General features: G+C 36.2%; 1 protein-coding gene across 6 annotated transcripts; it reads right to left on the reverse strand.

Annotated features, from left to right (window-relative positions):
- Window positions 1–171: 171 nt before the first annotated feature.
- LOC148949818 (uncharacterized) lies at window positions 172–20210 on the reverse strand. 6 transcript variants are annotated; one of them, XM_089093779.1, is made up of 3 exons: window positions 8579–8865; window positions 7523–7670; window positions 172–3546 (listed from the first exon to the last, which is right to left on the reverse strand). In XM_089093779.1, exon 3 carries the CDS (start codon window positions 3437–3439, stop codon window positions 1478–1480), a length of 1962 nt encoding a protein of 653 aa, XP_088949905.1. In that variant the 5' UTR covers window positions 3440–3546; window positions 7523–7670; window positions 8579–8865; the 3' UTR covers window positions 172–1477. The 6 variants fall into 6 exon arrangements, with proteins under 6 accessions (XP_088949905.1, XP_088949910.1, XP_088949906.1 ...); XM_089093784.1 differs by lacking the exons at window positions 7523–7670; window positions 8579–8865 and adding an exon at window positions 20123–20210; XM_089093780.1 differs by lacking the exons at window positions 7523–7670; window positions 8579–8865 and adding an exon at window positions 19817–19842.
- Window positions 20211–25355: the final 5145 nt, after the last annotated feature.

Raw genomic sequence — 25355 nt, forward strand, 5'->3', positions numbered from 1 at the left:
GTGTGTGTATATATATATATATATATATATATATATATATATATATATATATATATATATATGTATATATATATATATATATATATATATATATATATATATATATATATATATATATATATATATATATATATATATATATATATATATATATATTATTAGGTGCTCCAGTCTAATAAATTCTTCCAATTTTGAAAACATTCTCTATTTTTATTCTCTTTTTTGCACCACTTTCAAATATATAAATACAAATCATTTTCTATCTCACCGAGAATATTTGATGGCTATAAATTATAGGAAAGACGGAAATTATCGCCCTTTTTAATCATATTTAGAAGATCCTTCCGCTTTACTATTGGCAAACCTCCTGTTATAGCATGTTGGTAAGTCAGATTTTCAAATGGAGGCATTTGCATGCAAATACAAACAGGTTTCCAATTTCTGTCAGTGTCAAATTTTTAAGTCTTAAATTATAGTTAAAAATCATTTTCCCTATTGTTTTTTAGAATTTACAAGTTAAAATTAGACTATCTTTATATTTCAAATTACAAGGAAGGGCTTTCTCCGCCTCCCACTGGTTTAAGATTCCAGATAAATTGATATTTTCGATCTATTTACTGTTAAATTCTAAAGATAAATATAATCTGTTATCTTTGTTAACCTTCTTATCAGAATCATTCTATTTGGAAATAAATATTGCTTTAGACTATGGATTATTTGCGTCACTGATTACTGACTGTTCTGAAAAGCCGAGTCCCATGGTTTGGACTGCTATTGAACTTTTTAGACACATATTCAAACTTATGCTAGCTTTATTTTGAAGAAATAAATCTAGTTGGACAATTTAGGAATAACTAGATTGGATAACTAAAATTATTGACAGCGCATCGATTTCTAATAAAAACCTTTTTTTTTGTTCATCTTGATTTACTGACTGATTTTTACTTTGTCCTTATATGCTTAACTTCAATAACTGATTTGGTTTCCTTTTTTTCTGACAATTTCTGTTTGTCAAAGATACTAAAGGTGTAAAGATTTCAAAAATTATGCAAGCTTTTCCTCTGTTTTGATAACTAAAAAGAAAATGTGGAAACAGAAGAAAAGGAAAATACTTAATAAAAGCAAGTATTATAACTTTTGAAATTAAGATACTGTAGATTAAAATATTACTATTAAAAAAAAAAACTACAAAATTCTTGTTATTTTTGGTGTGAAACACAAGGAGACTTCAGCAAAACTTAAGCTAAGTAGCTTCTTTGCTTAGGTTCTCAGCTTTGAGCGCACAAAATCTGCTCGTTTTCTAACTTAGCACATGTGTATTCAACACCATAAACCATAAACCCCTTATCAACACCATAAACCCCTTAAATTAATTTTTAATTTACTAACACTTTTACTAGCTTTACTAGCTTCAAGTCTAAGCAGTAATTTTTCCATAATTGATATGGAAAATTCTGCCTAGAGTCCTAAATTACAATTAAGGTAACCAGTACAGCTTAGAAAGCGGTTTCAACTCATCCATCAAAATTCTTAAGTCTTCATTACTGATGTAACCCAGTATTTTTTCAATGCAATCCTGTGGTAGCCCAGTTGTGTTTTTAAAGAGAAAATAGAACATTTCGCTGTCTTGCTCAAGTAACTCTTTCCTCTCCATAGCCTTTCTGACATGACTTTCTATCATATAATCGTACATGGGAAACTTGGCTTTATAGTCAATTGACTTTAAAACTAGCATTATATTTTCATTCCTCAACTGCATTGCTAAGCACATTAGGGGTCTTGCCAAAAAGTCATAAAATGACAAGTTAGCATGATTAATCTTCTCATTCTTCATGCTTACTATTTCTCGTTCACATTTATCCTGAAAATCTCTCATTCCATGAATTGAGGTATAACTTATTGATAGTAGATTCTGTTCACTAACATACAAATTTGCCACTTTCATTTTAACAATATGGCGTACGAGAGTTGCAACAGTTGCTTGGTAATCCTGGTAAAAATCATTCTTATTACACTTACAAGCAATGTGCAATGGTGTTCTTCCATCCTTATCTACAGAGTTTATGTCTGCATCAAACTTCAAAAGCTTCTCAATAGCCCTCCAATAACGAAGTTCAGCACCTAAGTGTAGGGGTGTAATGCCATTTTTGGTTTTAGAATCAACTCTGGCACCGCATTCTAGCAGTAATCTTATGACCTCTACATGTCCATTTTGAGTTGCAATGTGCAGTGCAGTGGTTCCATCTTTTTGCTTAGCATTTATATTAGCTCCTTTATTCAAAAGCTTATTGCAAATGTTTTCATTTCCTTTTTGAGAAGAGATCTGAAGAGGTGTAATATCAGTCTCAGAATCAACTTCTGCACCCCATTCTAACAATAATTTTACAATATTTTCATAACCCTCTTGAGCTGCGACGCACAGTGCAGAGGTTCCATTCTTCAGCTTAGCATTTACATTAGCACCTTCTTTCAGAAGTATTTTGCAAATTTCCTTATGTGCTTTTTGAGCTGAATGGTGGAGGGGTGTAATGTCATTATTAGTATTAGAATCAACTGAGCAACCCCATTCCAACAGATGAAGAGGTGTTGTGCCGTCTTCGGCTTTAGCATCAGGAATAGCACCTCTATCTAAAAGTAAACCAACAATTTCTGTTCGGCCTTGCTGAACAGCGAAGTGAAGTGGGGTGTATCCTTTTTGCCATATTACTGATGGCTGAGATTTTTGCCATATATTTTCCATTGACCTTTCCGTGCACATACCATTAACATTAGCTCCTTGTTTTAAGAGATAATCCACAGTTTGTAAGCAACCAGTCCAGGTTGCAACATGAAGTAGACTAGCACCATCCAAATCTCTGGTATTTACATGATCTCTAAGCTTTAAAACTATCTCAGCCATTATAATATTCTTATTTTCAATGGCATATAAAAGCGGAATTCGATCTTGTTTTTTTTCATCGATTCTCTCTCTCATCGACAACCCTAGAAGCGTCTTCACAATTTCTATGTCCCCATTTACGAACGGATCAAAGAGTGGAGTTTCTTCATATCTATCTTCAGCGTCAATAATATTAATTTTCTCTTGAATCATGTTAACACCTTCGATATCACCATTTTCAATAGCGAGTTGACACGATGCAGAAGGATTATTTAGAAGCAATTTAGCAATTACTAAATGTTTGTGCTTAACAGCATCCAAAGGAAACACGTATCCTTCTGACCATGCTTTTGAATAAGTCAACCCAAAAGATGTGATTAGCTCTTGAGTCAAAAGCAAAGTGGGTTGCTCCCTCCTCGTTGTACAAAGCGCCTGCCTTTCTGAAGCAGGATACCAATTGGCCCAATACCGTAACATTTGGGCACGGCATTTAACACTTGGGTACCGTTTAGGAAGTGCACAAGTGCACAATTCAGGTATTGCATCGTCAGTACCTTGCATGGCTACTTCAGCCCTTGTCCTAAATGGTCAGAATATTGACTGGTGTTTATCAGCTAAAACTTCTCAAATTGAATCTTTGCTGCCAGATGAATTTTGGTAGTTACATTCTGAAAAAAAAGGCTACGTAAAATATTATTTCGTTTTATAATTGTTTCAGCAAGTCACATAGGTCCAATTTCATTGATATAGCACATAAGAATATTGTAAATATTGAAACATTAAAACATTGGACATTACTCTTGCCGATTTTGAATTTTGACTGAATATTCATAGTTAGCATAAATTGAAATTTCGATCCAGCACTTTAGTTCTAAAGCAAAAGAACTTAGGTAAAATAGATAAATATTCACACAATGAAGAACTTCCAAGAACAGTTGAATACTAAACTGGAGTTTAAAATTTGACAATGTAGAAGACAGATTGAATGATTTTAGAAAAATAGATTGCGAAGTCGCTGATGGATTCTCAAGGAAGAAAGTTAGAAACTCAGCTAGAAATATTAGCGAAAATACTTTATATTCAATAGAGAGGAGAGGATCGTACAAGAATCACTTGAGTGATAGATCATTTGATGAATAAGAGGAATGTAAAGAAAGTGGAGGAAACATTAAAACATGAATTAAAGAGGTGTGAAGTGGAGGTCATAGATAAAATTTCTAAGGATCTGGGAGATGCAATCAGAGGACATAACAGTATAATATTGAATTAGTATGTTAATAAACTCAGAGTGAATAGTCAATCTTGACTTGTCCCAGGTAAAGATAAGAACGGGGCAACACTTATTGATAAGAAAGGTGATAATACGGGTGATAACAGTGAATTTCGTAATTACAAAAGGATTAGCTTAGCCTCTGTAGGAAGCAAATAACTTAGTATGATGATACTTTTTAGATTTAGAGATGCTGTAAATTTAGTTTTAAGAGAAGAACATTGTGGTTTTAGAAAAGGCAGAGCAAGTGTCGATCAGATTTTCACTCTTAGATTAAGAATTGGTCCTAGCCTTGATTAAGATTACGGTTCTAGCCTTGCAAGATAAATACATTAAACATGATTTGTGCTATCTATGAGAGTAACATTGTTACAGTTAAGGTAGGAAATGAGGTTAGTAGCTAGTTTCATATTAAATCAGGAGTTATGCAGGGTTGTGTACTATCACAACATACATGGATCGTTTTTGATGGACTTTGCCCTAAGGAGCACAGCGAAAGCAATGAGAGAACACTGAATCAATTGTGTAAGCAAAAATCTCCTAGGCTTATATTATGCTGATGATTAATTAAGGATCCTAGATGAAAATGTTAGTAAAAGGAATTAATTTTTAGAGATTTTGTGAGTTCAGTATGCAAGGATAGGTTTGAAAGTTGAAGTTGAGAGGACTAAGTCACAAAGACTAGGAATAAGTGAAGGTGAAAAAGTGATGTTGGGCAACAAGAGGATAGATCAGGCGGAGAGTTTCCCTTACATAGGTAGTGTCATTAGTAAAGGTGGTGGATTCAATGAAAATGCTAGAAGTAGAATGGCCAAGGCGCAGGGTTTTTTTTAAAGCTAAAATAAAATTTGGAAGAACAGGAACATAAGGCTGCAAACCATGATTAGTATATTGGAAGCTACAGTGATGACAATGGTCAAGCATGGCTCTTCAGCGTGGGCACTTCGAAAAGCGGAGGAGGATTTACTAGATGTGTTCCCGTGAAATTGCTACGGATTGTTTTGGATAAACAACTGACTGACCATATCTTAAACAGTAAAATGTACGAAAAATATGGTTCAACCCCGCTTTCTAGAGCTATAGTAAGAGAAGTGTTTAGTGGAACAAGTTCTGCGGATGATAGATTGTCAAAGATCGTCCTTGTTGGCCAACTGGCAAGGGTTAAATGAAAAGTGAGTCGTCTCTAAATGGGGTGGGAGGATGTCACAAGGAAAGATTTACGGGAAATAGGAAGTTATTGTGAGGGTGTAAAGAGAGAGGCTTTGAATAGATTGGGATGGAAGAGGAGTGTACATGGCTGAGAAGGTCTCAGGCGGTTTGGTGCTACAAGGAGTTGCCAGTAGTAGCACTACTAGTAGAGTTTACCAAAACTATCGTGAATAGGATACGAACGTACATTAATTTAATAAAAAAAATTTTTCTATTCTAATACTACGACGCAAAAAATAGCTCTGTTCAAGCCTATACGTTTTTCAGCGAAACAGCAATGATATTCCAGCCTATTTAGGGTTTAACGAGGCAGAACCCTCCTTGTAATTAATAATAATTTCTGCTCGGTTTAAGTTTACTTCTATCCAAGTCTCACAAATAAAAGAGGGTTTTTATTGATTTTAACATCACACTTGTATTTTTTCGAAGCAGAAGATTAAAATGACCATAAAATAGTTTAAAAGCTTTCATAAATACTAATTTGTTGCTAAATGTTCTCCCATACATTTCCATACAATGGAAGGACACCACCTCAACTTGACTACTTTCTAATAACTGGGTCTTGGAGAAACTCTATCATGAATTGTAGAGTCTTTAGAGGCGCTGACACAAGCTCAAAAACGGGTCGGACCACACATAAGTGAAGTCTATTCTAGCCATTACACTCGGAGCGTACAAAATTTACCCCCCCCCCCCCCCACCCCAAAGATACAAAGTAGGACACCTTGAAGAAAACAAATCCTTGAAAAATTCTTAGAACTTTCTAAATGGTTCAGCATCCAGGATCTGGAACATTTTGATGAGTCAGCAGGCAATACCAAGGACGAATGGAGTTCAATTAAAGAAAATATAAGAGGCAGGCAAAAAGAACCTTGGGAAAAGAAAACAAAAACACAAAAAATGTATCTCTGACAAGACTACCAAACTGACATCACAGAAGTAGTACCTGGGCAACAAAATGGGGTCGACTGGCTTCGAGTACCTCAGGAGGCAATACCAAAAATCAGCACACAAAGACCGCCACAGATATTTGGATCGAAAGACAACAGATATGGAGAAGATATCACAACGCACAGATTGGAATAAGCTCTACCAGCTTCTTAAAGTGGCTTCTGGTAAAACTAAGAATCATATGACTTCGATAAGAAGCAATGATAGCACTATTCTCACGCGTAAGGACGATATTACAGAAAGATGAATGCATCACTTTCAAAATTTATTTAATCCTATAACATCTGTAGCGACTTTCCTATCCCAATCCTCCAACATCAACAATATTCTCGCAAATAGCAGCAGCTCTCCTAGTTGGCCCACTAGGGAAGACATATCTAGTCATCATGTCTTCTAAGTTGATGTCAATGTTGGACCACCGACTTTGCAAGAGATCCAGACAGCACTCAAGAAACGGAAGAATCAGAGACACCTGGAATTGACTTGATCCCAACAGAAATTTTAGCAGTCCCAAGCCTAGCTCCAAGACTTCAAAATCTGTTCAATATAATTTGAACCCAGGAATTTTTCCCTAGGATTGGCGACACTCTATTATCATTCTTGTATTCAAGGGTGAAAGAACTGAATGCAAAAACTGCCACGGTATGTCTCTCATTAGCATAGCTGCAAAGATCTTTGATACTCGTTTCTTGAAATACTTTCGATCTGCAAGAAACTCGACAAACCAACCCAATAAAATTCGATTCATAGCAGGCATGGGATGTAATGATCTCTCTTCAGGCTGAAACAGATATTCAAACACAGGGTCAAACATCACTAAATCGCAACAGCAGTATTCTTCAATTTTGTCATCGGATTCGACTCGGTTGTATGTTGTTGGATTTGGACGGCACTTTTAGAGGATGGAGTACTGCCCAAGATCGTTTACACAATTCAGGTATACTACAAACACTCATGATTCTGCATCTAAGCCAACAGGGAGCTATTTGTTTTGGCTCAATATTGAATTTGGCGTGAGACAAGGGTGTAACCTCTTCCCAGAACTTTTCAACTTTGTAATATACTGGGTTTTGAGGAAAGCCATGCAAGACTGTGTTGAAATTAACGCAAGCCCATATTTCAACGCCATGAATATGGACTAGTGGCCGCAACCAAGGGATAGAAAATCAGTATTGAGAAGATAAAAGCACAGACCAACAATGAATATTACTCACCTCTAACACTGAATCACAACCAGATTTAGGTAGTTGACTAATTTAAACACCTGGGCTTAATAATAGACATTAATGGTGGATGCAGTGACGAAATCCGCGCTAGCATATCAGTAGCCTTCTTTGTCTTTTCACAACTGTGTGCACAGCGCTAGAAAAGAAGGGAGACTAGTTTCAAGACTAAAAGCCAAGGGTATGAATCTCGTGTTTGCTCTGTCAGCCAAAACGATAGCAAAACATGGCCAATATAAATATTTACAACTCGGGCTATAAACTGATTTGGCCATTGGTGCAAAAGGCACATACTTGGACTGAATCTACACGACTGGGTCCTGAACAAAATAACAAGACAACATTTTGAACAAAACTTTGACCATAAACAATTATTCACTGCCACCGTCTCCCTTGGTTTCGCCATAACTGTTGTAGGCCTGATAAGTCCTTTGTTTCGAGGGCACTTTGGTGCAAACCCATCTCAGGCTGAAAAAAAGGAGTGGAGGCCGGTAAAAATTATAAAAGATTACCACCAAATCTAACCTTGAGCCTATTGGTGGGTATAGATAACGTGACTGCTGATGGAAACTTTCCTGGCTTGATTTGTTACCCCTTTGAACCTTGACACCACCCAATGAAATGCAACGGTCTGCCACCTTTGTTCTTATTCAAGTGCAAATGGGTACATTGTTTTATCAAAATTCAAATCATTTTCAGCAAAATGATTCAGAGGGCTTGCAAGGTTATCTCCCATGTTATTTATCTAAAGAATAAAAGTTAAGATCCCAATATACTACCCAGAAGGGGGTTTGAACCTCTCCACCCCCGAAATGTTTGTCTGACTCGTAAAAACGTAAGAAAATTGGATATAAAAGAATTTTTTATACGTTTTTTAGGTTTTTGTGCCCCCCCCCCACTCGAAAAAATCTTTAAGTAAAACCCCCTCCGAAAAAAATCCTTGATATGGCCTTTCTGGGGCATGCACACACTTATTGGAAATTCGAGAGGAGTGAACCTGTCACAAACAAACTCTAATGAACAATCAGAAAGAAAACTTTCATTCACCTTTAACAGGTGTCTTCTCTCCTCTTACACCATACGTAGAGTTGCTTCAGTAGGCCATGATGCCATACTCTATGAAAAGCTTTAGCAATAGCTAATGACAATTTGTATCCTTTGCAGGAGAGGAGGCTGACAGAACTTTGTGAATCTTTGTGCGTTGGATCGCCATCTGACTTAGGTATGAATGACAAACAGATTTCCATACGCATGAAAAGGTTCCAGAGGGAAAAAACAGCCCAGCGCTGCCATATTGGTTTGATTCCCGCCAAATTGGCCTATTTTGATGGTCACTGGCGAGAATTTTTGTGTCTTAATAAATAAATAAATTATGTAAATCAGTACAGATACATGGCACAGTGCTTGGATCTATAATAATTTTAACTGGTTTTATTCAACCCGGATGTATCATGGCTTCAGGTGCAAACAGAATAGGCCTGTTGTATGCCCTTAGGGGGGGGGCGCCCCGGCCGTATTTGTTACATCATTCTTACTAATAATACCTATTTAACCAGAGTTCGACCAATCAAAAATTTATACAGCAAGTTATCCTACCACATTATGTAAATGAAGATAAGGCCAAGCTGTATTGGATTTTTTTTTTATTTACGATCAATTAGTATAAAATTCAAAAAAAAATATTCTCATCGAGTTTTAAATCAACTGTTTCTAAATAGTTAAATAAGAAATAAATAATGTGCAATGAGTAGAATTTGGAAGGTTTATAAATTTATGAGGGGAAATAGTTAAAAGTTAATAACATGCTAAACCAAAGAAGTTTTTAATTGCAAAAATATATAATATTTAATATAAAGTATGTGTGATTTTTAATAGTTAATCTACCTAACAAATCAAAAACTTATAACAAAATAATAGATCAAGACTGATACTAGAAAAATATAATTTCATGCCATAACGAGGCACAAAAGTGATATTTCCCTTTTTAAGAGCCAAAAGTGATAGGATGGCAACTAGCCCCCTCCCCCTCACGCATTTTCCCCCCAAACGTTTCCACTAAAAAATTTTAGCCAGCTATTTTATTAAAAATAGTTCAAATACCAGATAACAAAAACTCCAGAGTTGACACCCCCCCCCCCCGTAGAGCCCGGGGCATAAAAGGTTTTTATGGAAGGGATGGTTGTATGAACTTCAGAGGGGTCTTGTTCAATTGAGTTTTAGTGCCTTTATTAAGAGTCAAAAGTGGTCGAAGGCCATCTACCCCACCCCACCCACCCACTCTCTTTTCCCCAAATACATCAGATCAAAATTTTGAGATAGCCGTTTTGTTCGAAATAGTTCAACGATCAGATATCAAAATCTTCGGGGTCAACATAACCTCCCAGAGCCCAGGGGAAGGATTTTAACTTATGCCCCGGGGGCATATAAGGTTTTTATGGCAGAGGTAGTCGTATAAGTTTCGGAGGAGACTAAAATGATTACTAATTGAAAGTTTCAGTTCCCTTTTTAAGAGTCAAAAGGGATCCGATGTCATCTAGCCCCTTCCCATGCCCTTTTTCTCCAAATACATCTGATGAAAATTTGAGATAGTAATTTTGTTCAAAATAGACCAAAGATCATATAAAAAAAACTCCAAGGTTTACACAACCCCCCATATCCCCAGGGCAAGTGCTGTAAATTATGCTCCGTGGGCAATTGGGTTTTTATGGAAAAGGTAGTCGCATAAACTTCGGAAGGGACTCAATCGATTGAAAATTGAAAGTTCTAATTCCCTTTTTAAGAGTCAAAAGGGACTAAAGGGCAACAAACCCCCACCCCTGCCATTTTTCTCCAAATTGAGTCACTCGAATTTTTTTGATAGCCATTTTTTTTAAGTTCAAAAATAAGATAACCAAAACTCCAGGGTCGACACAACCCCCAAGAGCTTGGGGCAGGTGTTGTAAGTTATACCCTGGCGGCATATAAGGATCTTATGCAAGGGTCTTTAAAATAGTTCAAAGATCAGATAAGTCCGACACTCACACTTACTAAAAAAAACACATTAAAGATATTTTATTCCAAAACTTATGGAAGCTGACCCCTGTCCCTCCATAGCCCGGTCTTCCTCTTTTCCCCCCTAAAAAACCTATCAACGATAAATCATACGAGCTGACCCCTGGTTCTCCCTGCATTGCCAAACCCCCCCCCCCCCCAAACAAAATGAAAAAATGCATTAACGATATTTTATTCCAAAAATATGGGAGCTGACCCCCTGACCCTAACCACCCTAACCACCCCTCGCGAAAAACACATTAACTATTCATTATTCTAAAAATCATGAAAGCTGACCCCTGGTCTTCTCTCCACCCCCCCCCCTCCAAAACAACTTATCAATGATATTTTCTTCCAAAAATCATGGGAACTGACCCCCGGTCCTCCCTCTATGTCCCCCCGTAAAAAACTTGCTGGCAATATTTTATTCCAAGAGTTATAGGAAATCACCCCTGGCCCTCATGGTCCAACCCCCCCCCCCAAAAAAAAAAATCCTAAAATTATTAACGATATTTTATTCCAAAACTTATGGGAGCTGACCCCTGGCCAGATCCTCTTCCCCCTAAGAAAAACTTAACAGTGATAAATCATGGGAACTAACTCTTGGTGCTCCCTCCATGGCCAGACCCCCCCAAAAGACTTATTAATGATATTTTATTGTAAAAATGTGAGAGCTGACCCTTGGTCCTCCCTGTATGCCATGACCCCCCCCCCCCAAAAAAAAAAAAAACAAAAAAAAAACTATTAAGGCAAAAAAACTTATTAAGGATATTTAATTCCAAAAATCATGGGAGCTGACACCTCATCTTCTCTTCATGAGCCCCTCCCCCTCAAAAAACAACTTATCATCGATATTTTATTCCAAAAATTATGGGAGCTGACCCCTGGCCCTTCCTCCATGGCTTGATCTCCCCCCCCTCCCCCCAAAAAATAAAGTTTTTTCACAATATTTTATTCCAAGTCATGGGAACTGACCCCTGGCCCTCCCTTCCTGGCCCAACTCCAACCCCTCCCCCCCCCAAAAAAAAAAAAAAATAGCAATATTTTATTCAAAAATCATGGGATGTGACCCCCTGGCCCTCCCTTTATGGCCTGACCCCCCCCCCCCAATCCTCCCCAAAAAACAACTTATTAACGGTATTTTATCCTGAAAATCATGGGAGCTGACCCCTGGTCCGACCCCTCCCCCTCCCGACAAAAAAATTAACGACACAAAAAACAACAAGCGTCAAGTTAATATTTAATATATAATATTTAAAATAAAGTAGGTGTAATTTTTTATAGTTAATCTACCAAACAAATCAGAAAATTATCATTACAAAATAATAAATCAAGACTGATACTAGAAAAGTATAATTTCATGCCATAATGAGGCACACAAATCAGGGGCAACAGTGTAGCGCTGCCTATAGTAAAGGCAAATTGAAAGTTTCAGTTCCTTTTTTAAGAGCTAAAAGTGATAGGATGGCAACTAGCCCCCCCCCCCTCACGCATTTTCCCCCAAATGTTTCCAATAGAAAATTTGAGCCAGCTATTTTATTAAAAATAGTTCAAATACCAGATAACAAAAACTCCAGTGTTGACACCCCTCCCTCCCCCATAGAGCCCGGGGGCATAAAAGGTTTCTATGGAAGAGATGGTTGTATGAACTGCAGAGGGGGCTTGTTCAATTGAAAGTTCTAGTTCCTTTATTAAGAGTCAAAAGTGGTCGAAGGGCATCTACCCCACCCCACCCACTCTCTTTTTCCCAAATACATCGGATCAAAATTTTGAGATGACCTTTTTGTTCGAAATAGTCCAACGATCAGATATCAAAATCTTCGGGGTACATAGCCCCCCAGAGCCCAGGGGAAGGGTTTTGACTTATGCCCTGGGGGCATATAAGGTTTTTATGGAAGAGGTAGTCGCATAAACATCGGAAGGGACTCAATCGATTGGAAATTGAAAGTTCTAATTCCCTGGCCCTTCCTCCATGGCTTGATCTCCCCCCCCCCAAAAAAATAAAGTTTTTTCACAATATTTTATTCCAAGTCATGGGAACTGACCCCTGGCCCTCCCTTCCTGGCTCAACTCCAACCCCCCCCCCCAAAAAAAAAAAAACACAATAGCAATATTTTATTCAAAAATCATGGGATATGACCCCCTGGCCCTCCCTTTATAGCCTGACCCCCCAATCCTCCCCAAAAAACAACTAATTAAGGGTATTTTATTGCAAAAATCATGGGAGCTGACCCCTGGTCCGACCCCCCCCCTCCCGAAAAAAAAATTAACGACACAAAAAACAACAAGCGTCAAGTTTAAAGCCTAACAGGGCTAGCCCACCTGCCTACAGTGTCCTGACCCCCCCCCCTCGCCACCCACACAAAAAATTATTTTTAAGGATATTTTATACCGAAAATCATAGGAACTGACCCGTGGCCCTCCGTTCATAGCCCAACCCCAGCCGCTCCCCCCCCCCCCAAAAAAAAAAACTTGATAGCAAAATTTCATTCAAGATCATGGGAGCTGACCCGTAGCCCTCCCTCCATGTCCCAATCCCTCTCCGCACACACACAAAAAAAACTTAATAACGATATTGTATTCCAATAACCACGGGATCCGACCTTTGGCCCTCCCACCATGACCCAACCCCCTCCCCCCCCAATAAAGATAAGGATATTTTATTCCGAAAATCATGGGAACTGACCCCTGGCCTGACCCAGCTCCCCTACAAAAAAATTAACGATATTGTAAATTTAAATTTTGAACCAATGAGCTTTCATCAATTAATATCATTATATATCAAATATTCAGTTCAATTTTATTGGTTCTGTCCAAGGCCCTTCAAGATAAATATAATTTTATTACAAACAAGAGCTTGAATACTATCCCCTTCCCTAACTGTAAAAGTCTAAAACCTAATGCATCATTGGCGCTTCACTGAAAACTAATTATATTGCAAATATTTTCTTTTGTACTTATTACAACATTGAAAATAAAAATAAAAACTACACTAAAATAAAATCTTTGACTGATGATCTTTCAACAATTAATATCAATATGTAGCCTATTCATATATTCATATTAAGTTTGATCTTATTTTTACTTTATGAGACTGTTCAAAGCACATACATTTTCAGTAAAGCACCACTGACACAGTAGGTTTTAGACTTTTACAGTGAGAAGGGGGCAATACCCAAACTCTGGTTTGTAGTGATTAATGTTTGTTTCAAGCTTGATGTTGCATATTCAATTTAAGTTTCACTTGTTTTAAGATTTATTTATTTATATTAGTACCTTTTGTATGTTTGTTTGCTATAATTGTTTATTTAAGTTCTGTTTGTTTTGTGCTTCATTTATACTTCAATAGTAAACTATTTTCTTCATTTTAAGCTTTATTTGCACATTCAAATTAAGCTTTACTCATTTTAAGATTTATTTATTGATTTATATTAGTACATATTGTATGTTTTTTTGCAATAATTATTTATTAATTTTTCATTTTTTGGGGTTTCATTTATTCTTTAGTAGTTATTTCTGGTTATTTTGAGTTTGAGTTATTGAGGTTTCTATTTCTTCTGATCTTAAGTTTAATATGGTCTTTACTTTTTTTTTGAAAAACTGCTTTTGCAGAAAGTTTTTTTTTCAAATAATTTGCAGCAAAGAACTTTCCTTAAAAATTGAAAATACAGGTTCAAATAAACCTAAAAAGCTCTTAAGAGGGGGTAGTGAATTGGCATGTAAATGGCCATTTCAGGTTTATCCATATATCCCAAAACATTACTGAAGTGCAAGTACATCTAAAATGTGTATTATTAAGCCCATAGCTCCAGGCCTTACCTACAAGTAAAAGTTAGAAATTCTGCTAATTGCTAGATAGACTAGCTACCTGTCATCAATATAGCACAGTGAAAGTGCACTAGTTTGTTCTATATTTTCAATTATAAGCTAAAGGCACCAATGATTTGACAGTGCAATTTTTGGAACCATTGTCAAAATTTTCCTTCAAAACAGCAAACTCTGCTTAGCTGTGACTTTGAACCCAATCTCTTGAAGCTGTTGTTATATTTTGGCAATGCAAAACATGGACACTATATCCATTACACTCAGATAAGAAAAGAATATTCAATTCAATCAGTTTCCTGTTTTAGATACAAAATTAGCTCCCAACAATTCTTTAGCTATGTAATGTTCAAATTGTCATTACTTGGCTATTTGTTTGCACAAAAAGTTGGGATCAGCACCAATGCGTCAAGATACATCTGATCTTCTCTAAAATGTAACCACATTGTTTTTTTCTTGATTACATCAACTTAGAATTGCAGCTAATGTTATAGACAAGAGCTATGTCTTGTTTTTGAATTAAATGAATTTGAAATTTGAATTTAAACAACAAGATATTTTGACGATTATTATTTCTAATAGCATTTCACATGAAAAAAAAACATAAAGAAGGTTTTTATTAAATCATGGTTTTACTGATTGGACTCTAGATGCTAGATTTTTCCATCATCTGAGGAACTGCTACTTGGTCTCATACCATGTTCATATTTTTAAGCATTTGGCTTGGTTGATCCCAACATCCTAATTCATTTATCACTGAATAATTTATGAAGTTGAGCCTCTCTTAGTAAATTTTATATGTTTTCTTTCAAATGGATCCCACATTGTAAAATACAAAAATTTTCTCTCTGATCCCCTCCCCACTTGGTGTAGAATTCCTTAAGGAACCTTGTTAGGACCACTCTTATATCTAGTATTGAATAATGAAATTGGTAATAGATTCCCTCAAAGGTGTTAATTTGTAGATTACCTGCTGATTCTTGAAGTATGACATAGAAATATCAAAAGTGGCCCCATCAAAATCCTACCCATGTTAAAGACAAGGCTAAGAATTTACACACAAACATAAATTCCACTAAGTCAATTATAATAACAATAAACTTCTTAAAGTTCTTGACATCCACTCCTGTTTTTTTTAGACCTATCCCACCGAAAATGCTAGTGAAATATGTTAAACTTGGTGTCACAAATTTCTAATAATCTTAAGTAGGACATGCATATTCAAGGATTCTGAACATTCCAGACAAAGGATAGTCAAAACTAAAACTTTTTAGGTGGATTAAAATGGCATTTTACCTTTGAAATGGCCAAATGTTGACAATATTTTCACTGTGAATAACAAAGAAATCTTTGCTGGACCCTTAAAGCTGAGAGGAAGTGGCCCATTCTAGATAGTATTTGGAGATACTATTCTTGTGGCATATATGCTAAAATATGAAAAAAAGAAAAAAGGCATTTGAACTAGGTCACAAAAGTACACTCTGTATGATTATCCAATTTTGTTACTATACCTGAGACAATTTTTCAGTTTATTACTTTTATTGTCTAAATAATGTCTAATACATTTACAAATCAAACAAAGTTGAAGAGAAACAAAGAAATAATGTAAAAAGAATAGGCATGTTGAATGCTTAAGGATCCACCCACAAGCATTCCCCAAGTATTTTGACTTATGTTGAATTGGGTTCCAACTAATATCAAAAACAGGTAACTTTTTGTTCTGTCAAATTTGTAGGTGAAAGCAGTTCAATTTCAGAAAATTGGAGCTTTGCATCCTTTTCTCATAAACCTTCAAACTTCTAATAAACAGTAAGATTCCTAGATGCTTTTCCTGCATACTAAAACCGTTTTCAAACCAAAAGTCTTTAAGTTAGGCCTTCCAGAGAAGAAAAAGTGTTGTTTTTTTTTTTACAAAAACTGTCAAATCATTGGTACAATTTACACTATACTAGGCTGTACTTGTGTGAAACAATTTATAGACTTTCCATCAAGATTTTGATTCAAAATCCAAATTATTGGGGTGAATGAGGATATGGTTGAGTGGGTGATAAAATTCCTTATAGACAGAAAGCAGACAGTTTAAATATTTAGTGAGAATGGAAGGATGTTTTTTTCTGAGGTGGCCACTGTTGGAAGTGGTATGCCCCAGGGCACAGTATTGGGTCTGACTCTATTTAATATATACATAGATGATATGCTAAAAATACACAATAATGAAGTAAGCCTTTATGCTGATGACTCAAAACTTATTGGCTGTGCAGGCACAGTGGGAAATATTGAGTCTACTCATCTAGACCTTAATGTATTCACTCACTGAACTAATTTTTTGAAGCTTGAATTTAATGCAGTAAAATGCAAGACTCTCCACCTAGGGAAGAAAAGGCAAGACTTTCAGTACAAAATCATTTGTAATGCTGGGTCATGCAAAGCTATTTCCAGCAGCAATGTGGAGAGAGATCTTGGTAATCTGACAGACAACTTGTTGGAATTTCATATTCATGAAAAAGCAACTATTACAAAGGCTAATGAGGCACTTGATATAATCAAGAGAACAATCATTAGCAGATCTCCAACTATCATGACTAAGCTATACAAGAGTCCAATTCAGTAAAGGGTACAATTTAGAATGTGTAGTGCATGCCCAATCAACAAGACTGACAAAGCAGACCTGGAATCAGTCCAGAAGAGGGCAATAAAATGTATTAACAACCTCTATGATGTCTCTTATCCATACTGTCTCTGTAAGCCTAGAATATCATCTTTAATATAGTAATACAAACAAGACAATTGATATTAGCATACAAATTTTAAAAGCTGAGGATACCACTCCTGGCCTTTTTCAACTGGACAGTTAAAAGAGAACTTGTGGTCACCCTCATAAGCTTTTCCAGAAACAAGCTAACACAAGACTAAGGAACAACTTCTTTTCAAATAGAGTTGTTAGCTGGTGGAACTCCCTAAGTAAAAAAACATTAACTTCTACCAGCATGGAAGTGTTCAAGTCCTCAGTGGACCAGGCAAGGTTCAACAAACCATGGTGCACTATCTGGGATGCTACAGGTGACCTATCATCACTGAAGCTGGCAGGCACAGGATTCATCCTTTTGCTAGCAAGTAAAATCTAAGGTAATCAATTAAAAATATATAGCCAAGGCAAACTATTTGAAAAGATGGTTAAGCTACACAGCTACATCATTCTTTAGCCTTGAAAATCTCACATTCTACCTAGATTAGCTTTAGTTACCTGAAAGTGTTATACTATTTTTTGACACTTGGTCTTGAAAATTTTCCTATTCCTGGAATTACTGTAATAATCAATGGAAAAATTCTAGTTTAGCTGTTTTTCATTATCTTGGAAAGGGGTTAGAATAGAAAAAATAAACTTTCAGTAAAGCAGCATTCACATGCATGTCTAGCTAATATCCCATGTCTAGACATGTGTCTGGCCAGACATCAATGTCTAGGCAACTACCATTCACAAGTAAAATTTGGTGTTTGGCTAGATAAGTTATAGCTAAGCATCTAGTTCTAGACTCTAGAACTCAAAGTCTAGCATTTTTTTTCACAGCCAATCAGAATGTGTAAAGTTCCACTATTTTCATTGTCTATGTTTACATTTTTAAACTGAAATCTAATTTTTGCTCTCTCATAAATAGTTTTTCACATTTTAGGCAAATATGCAACACCAGACACAATAGTGAAGCACACTAAGGGAATAGTTTGGCTTGTCTCATCCATTATCTTGTGACATTGAAAATAGGGATTACAATTTTGATTACAAAGTTTTGCATTATAAGCTCTATTGATTGGCTAGAAATGACAAGTATAATCTATTTGAAACTAAATTTGTAGTTTTAGCAAAGCACTGAATTCTTCTTGTGAATGGTAATTTCCTAGACATTGATTTCTGGTCAAACACATGTCTAGACATGCATGTGAACTCTGCTTAATGAATCCAGGGCCGAAAACATACTCTAGGAAGGTATTGCTAAGCTTCTATGTTAACCCTCTTTTGATTTTTAAGTCTTAGAAATGTGTCTCTTGGCAGGTAATACCTATTGAAATTTTGATAAAACAACATTTCACCTTAATTTTCAGTTAATCAGTTTCTTTTTCTCTGGCTTTAGTCTAGAAAAAGCAATGGTAAATATTTATCAAATCATATTATTGAGTTATGACTAAAGTGAATATACCAGTCAATGCCTTTTTTATGCCCATTACAAATATAATAATCATTTTTGTTGGAAATGAATTTTAGCCCCCACCCCTATATATACCAATTCAGGGTATATATTTACACATTAGGGGAATGGGGGGAAAGTTTAAACTTACTTTTCATTTACATCAGAAATAAAATTACCCCCACCCCCCTAATATGCAAACATATACCCTGAACTTGTATATTTAGGTGGGTGCTAAAATTCATTTCTGACAAAAATGATTATTATATTCATAAATAGCATAAAAAAGGGCATTGAGTGGTATATTCACTTTAGTTTTAACTCAATAATATGATGTGGTAAATATTTACCAAAGCAATTCCTGTTATTTGAGTAGAATTTTAAGCCATATCAATTGTTTTTTTTCAAAATTTATGAAATATATTTGTATAGGCTATCTTTAAAACCTTATAAATTGGGATTCAACAAAGTTGTGAGACTGAAAAGTTTTGTTGTACTTCATTTAAGCAGAAGATCGATTTTGCAAGGTTTCACTTTTATAACACAAAGATTTTTAAAGGTCAGGACCATCTAGAAAGGGAAAAGGGGGAGGTAGGTACTTGAAAATACCTTCCCAGGACATACTTGGGTAAATTTTAACCAAATCATATTATTGACTTACAAATAAAATTCAGGGTATATATTTGCACATTAGGGGGGTGGGGGTAAAGTTTAAACATACCTCCCATTTACATCAGAAATCAAAAGTACCCCACTCCCACCCCTAATGTGCAAATATATACCCTGAATTGGTATATATAGGGGTGGGGTAAAATTCATATCCAACAAAAATGATTATTATATTTGGAAAGAGCATACAAAAAGACATTAGGTGGTATATTCACTTTATTTGTAAGTTAATAGGCCTAATGATTAGGTAAAAATTTACCCATACTTTGGTCTGTATACCCATCCCTGAAAGTTTCATTTTTCTAATCTAACCCCTTTCCGAGATAGTGAAAAGTAGCTAAACTAGAATTTTACCTAATCAATTCTCAGGTTTTCAAGCGTAGGCCTATCCATTTTCTAAAACTAAAGTTTCAAAAGAACAGATGCCAGTAAACCCACATGTAACAGATGGCCAAACCCACATTGGCCAGTAAACAGATGGCCAATAAATCCTTGAATACAAGTCCTACAACAGAATTATAAAGATCCATGGGGCTAGTGAAATTTTACTGATTGCAAAGTAGTTGAAAATAAGCAATCTTACAATTAAAATAGTCTTTTCAAATCCTGAAATATATCCAGAAGCAGTATTCAGTGTTGCCAGAAAGTACAACAAAATTAAAAATATTTTATTTTGCATTTACAACATTACATCACTGAAAATGAAATAAGATAGCAGGGAACAAAGAGCATGGGAAAATAACCTAGGCCTATATCCCTAGGAAGGTGTTTTTAAGCTGCTTCTCAACCCCTACCCTATTTATAAGGCTTAGAAAATTACACAGGCTAGGCTGACCTCAAATATATTTTCAAGTTAGCAAAGAGCCTGTAATCTTGAACTTAGCTCTACCTTTAAAAGAATCAAAGAAATTATGTCAACAAGGCAATTAGAAATAACCCTTTGCCATCATAGACAAATAGGCTAGGCCTAGGCTTTGTCTTTTAAACAGTAGATTAACCGCCCTTAAACAGCCAAATACTGCCTTTTAAGACAGCTTAAGATGCAGGTGAGGGTACTACTAACAACTCATCGCAGCACCAAGCCGCCTGAGGCCAACACAGCTACGCACGCTCCTCCTCCACCCCAATCTATTCAAAGCCTCCCTTTTTACACCCGCCCACGAAGTTCCCATTTCCTTTAAATCTTTCTTTATGACGTCCTCCCAACCCAGACGGGGACGACCTGCTTTCCGTTTAGCCCTAGATGGTTGGCCGAAAAGAACAATCTTCGGCAATCTGTCATCCTTCATCCGAACAACATGCCCTAACCATCTCAACCTTTCTTTCATTATAGACCTAGAAAGCGGTATTGAACCATATTTTTCGTATAGCCTATTGTTTGAAATAAGGTCTGTCAGCCGGGTACCCAGAACAATCCTTAAGCAATTTCTCTGGAAAACATCTAGCAAATCTTCGTACGCTTTTCGGAGCGTCCATGCTTCAGAGCCATATTTGACCACTGTCATCACTGTAGCTTCTAAGATTCTAATCTTGGTTTGCAGACTTATCTTCCTATTCTTCCAGACTTTTTTTAACTGTGAAAAAACACCCTGAGCCTTGGCTATTCTATTTTTAACATCTTCACTGCTACCACCATCTTTACTAATAATACTACCAAGGTAAGTGAAACTGCCCACCTGATCAATCTTTTCATTACCCAACGTCACGTTTTCATCTTCACTTATTCCTAGCCTTAGTGACTTAGTCTTCTTAACATTAATTTTCAAACCTATTCTAGCACCCTGCACTCGCAAAACCTCTAAAACTTCATTCATTTTGCTCACACTTTCATCTAGGATGCTTAAATCATCAACATAATCTAAGTCCAGGAGACTTTTTCCTCCCCATTTGATTCCGTGGTCTCCCATTGCCTTTCCTGTGCTCCTTAAAACAAAGTCCATCAAAGTGATCCTTACGAAGGGTTATAGAACTCAACTCTATCTAACTCCTGATTTAATACAAAACCAACTGCTTACATTATTTTCTACCTTAACCGTAGCAGAGGTTTTTTCATACTTAGCACTAATAACTTTACTGTATTTGTCTGGAGTTACATACAAGGATAAAACCTTTACTAAAGCTCCTCTATCAACAGAATCGAACGCTTGCTCATAATCTATAAAACTGAGGACCAAAGGTGTTTGAAAACTTAGGCACTTCTCAATTATTAACCTAAGAGTGAAAATTTGGTCAACACATCCTCTACCTTTTCTAAAACCGCACTGCTCTTCTCTTAAAACTTTGTCTAAGGCATCTCTCAGTCTAAAAAGTATAATATTACTAAGTAATTTGAGACCTACAGAGACCAGACTAATGCCTCGATAATTACTACACTCAATTTTATCCCCTTTCTTATAAAGTGGCTTAATTAAGGTTTTCCTAAAATCGATAGGTACTTCCCCTTTTTTAAATATCATATTCATAATCTTCAATAACTTGTTTTTAACCTCAGAGCCACCATATTTAAGAAACTCATTTACCACCCTATCAGCACCTGGAGCCTTATTATTCTTTAATCCTTTTAGTACTGTTACTAATTCCTCCTCACAAAACAAATCTTCCTTCACATCCAAGGTATCACAAATTTTTTTATTTTCCTCTATATTTTTTCCTGCAACTCTATCTCGGTTAAGCAAATTCTCAAAATGTTCGGCCCATCTCGCTTTAGCTTTTGTCTTATCGCTAATTGCCACCCCATTCCTATCTTTAACTGGGACAAGTCCGGATTGACTACTACCTCTCAATTTGTTAACTATTTAGCTAGTTGACCTATCAGTTTAAAGTTACTTTGCTTAATTAATTAGTCATGATTTACCCCCATCGAACCTACGCCTACTTAGCTAAATTACTTCTTGAAAGAAAACCAGTACGGTTTGTTTAATACTTACACAGAGACTTCGCCTTAAGTGATATAAACCAATTATTCAGTTCGACTTGGAATTTTTCTATTTATAGACTTTTCTTATTCTTAAAGGCTAGGCACACATAGCTGATTTCGGGAACTGATTTTAGCAAGGATGTATTCCAGTTGAGTGATTGTAATTAATGATGTTAAGAGGCGGGGCTTAGTGACGTTTTTCGGTGATTAATCATCATTAATTACAATCTATTTACGATAATCATTAAATACGATTAATTACATGCCTAAAACTCTAAAGTCCTCGTAACTTCCTTGTTTAGAACGTAATTAATGATGATTAATCACCGAAAAACGTCGCTAAGCCCCGCCTCTTAGCATCATTAATAATAATAATAATAATAATATAGATTTATTACCTGCCAAAACTGTAAAAGATACAATGGGCGGCAGAGTATAAAAAAGTGAAAAAAATGCAAAAAAAAAGACAAACAACAAAGTAGGGTTTGACACGAATATATACAAAGAAATGGGCCCTCAACATTAACATTCAAATAACACATTCAACTCAAATCTGTCCCTGAAGAGTTACCCAAGGATGACCTAGAGTCATGAACTTTTTATGAAAACTCGCTACTCTGGCAGGAACTGCCAAGGCAGGGTCTATCAATCCACATCTACTGATCAAATACCGGTTTTTGGACCAGGGTGGTAGTCCAAGCAGATACTTAGCATATTTAAAATAAATCGTGCGCAACTTTTTCTTCTCTGTCTGTGTGAAGCAACTCCAAAACGGAGAGATGTAGAGAAAACTCGGTAAAGCAAATGCATTATACAATCGGGCTAAAATATCACGACTAAATCTCGCCTTGCTCATGACAAGCTTTCCATATGCAGAACGAACTTTTCTAAGGGTATCAGCGATAATAAGTACGCGTGTGGCCTTGAGTGACGTACAGATCGGGACTCCAAGGTAAGTAAGTGATGGAACAGGTTTGATTTCCGTATCATCTAGCATAACGCATATGTCCTCAGTCGACACTTTCTAATTGAAAAATAACAATTCAGTTTTCGATGGATTAAATGTATGGCCGACACGAACATATTCTACCTTTAATGCACTAAAACATCTCTTTATTCCATTCAGGGTTCTACTAATGTTTAAAATGTCGTCGGCATAACCTATGAGCGACAAATCAATCCCACATAAAACACAATTTGTTTATGCTTTATGTTGTACTATGATTGCGGAATTATTGAATATATCCGGTGAATTTACGGCTCTTTGCCTCAGACCTTTTGTAACTAGTAAATAGATTTAGAAAAGCATATCACAATTCCAACCATGACACTTTATCACAACACGAAGATTGATATATATCGCATCAAGGGATCTGATTACCGAATTTTTTACGCCTCTCTCTGCTGCAGAGAGTAAAATATGTTCGTGGATAGACGAATCGAAAGCACGGGCAAGATCATGGGCGGCTAAAACTAAAGAATCATTGTCATTCTCAGCGTCAGTCAGTATAGACACCAGCGAGTAAAGGGCATGATCACATCCAAGCGATCGCTGGAACCCAAACTGGTGTGGGGGAACCGAGCACTTGCTTCTAATTTTGTCACGAATAAGAAGCTCAAATAGTTTACATAGTGTAGTCGACACAGTAATGGGCCTATATGAAGAGCACTGGGAGGGAGGCTTCCCTGGTTTGAGAATAGGTGTTATTACACCAATACAAAAGGTATCCGGGACGATACCTCTGGTAACGATAATGTGGAATAATAATGATACATGTTCAAGAAGTTGTTCACTACCATAGAGTAAATGCTGGCCACAAATTTTATCGAAGCCTCTCGAAAATTTCTTAATTAGAATCGAAATTTCTTAATTATTAATTAGAATCACCCGACATAGAATACACCCTTGCTGAAATCGGTTCCCGAAATCATTTACGTGTGCCGAGCCCTTTATAAACGTTCTTAGTGATTTCACCAGCCACTACGCTGCGTCTGGCACTAGTAGTTTTCAAATCCTATCTTTCCATGTTAAATTCCCAAAGTCGACACTCTTATAGTTTCCCATACTCTTTGGCAGGGAGATTAATTTTGAACTGTTGAGCTTTCAGTAATTTATATCATTATGTATCAGATTTCAGTTTAATTTAATTAGTTCTTTTCAAGGACTGCTTAGGATATATATAGTTTTCAATAAAACGCAAATGACGCGCAAGGCTATACACTTTTACAGTTTGGAAAGGGGTCAGTAACAAAACTCTTATTTGTAGTGATGTTTGTTTTTTTTAAGTTTGATTTCAATATTCAATCCACTTTTAACAATTTTCTTATATTCTTTAATAATAAGCTCTGGTCGTTCTGAGTTTAAATTATTATGGAAATTTACTTCTGCTGATCTTATATTTTATATGGCTCTTTACTTTTCCTTGAAACACTTCTTTTTCAGAGATTTTGTTTACAAATTCATCCTTAAAAGCCTTATACGTTAACAATGGCAAATTGCATAACTTACAGCCTTGGCACCACGGGTTTTGTCAACCCTAGAGGTATAGTTATTTGACGTTTCGACTATTTTGAACAAAGTGACTAACTCAAAATTTGGACAGATGTGCTTGAGGAGGGACTGGTTGCTCCCTGTTCACCTTCGGTCCTCTAATAGGGCATGATTGCTTCCAATTTGAACCCGAACGGACCCTTCCGAAGGTTATACGGCCACCCATTCCCTATGAAGTGTCTCTAGGAAAAAACACATTGAGGCTTTATGGCTTTTCACTATAAGCAACGCTGTACTGTTAGTTCTGACCAGAAGAGAGAGAATATGATAATAACTGAAACTATTATTTCTGTATTTAAGTTAGGCTATTCCATAATATATCTTTTGGCAATTTATTTGTACATAGGTCACTCTACAGACTTGAGAATTTTTTTGGGGGGTTTAGATTTATTTTTTGTTGTTTGTAAACCTTTATGGCATACAGTAGGCCTCTAAACTACCCAAAATAGAATAGGGTTTTCTAGCCTCTATGTTTGCCAGGGATGCCAATTGGAGGGGGACGATTGACCCTTAAAGTTCACAAATACCCTCCACTTTGCATCTTTGTTCAGAAGAAACGGAAAAATGCATTGCCTACTACTCAACATGTTCTTGAATTGGTACCACCTACAGTGGTTGATTTTGTTTATAGAAGCAAATGTGCTGCACTTTTTT

This window comes from Artemia sp. Qi Xiang Cuo, chromosome 8 (assembly GCF_049724085.1).
Source record: "Artemia sp. Qi Xiang Cuo chromosome 8, ASM4972408v1, whole genome shotgun sequence".
In the NCBI taxonomy this organism is placed as follows: domain Eukaryota; kingdom Metazoa; phylum Arthropoda; class Branchiopoda; order Anostraca; family Artemiidae; genus Artemia; species Artemia sp. Qi Xiang Cuo.

Bases quoted from the DNA above. Each gene is read 5' to 3' on its own strand.
- LOC148949818 (XM_089093784.1), bottom strand. From the start codon at position 3,439: ATGCAAGGTACTGACGATGCAATACCTGAATTGTGCACTTGTGCACTT.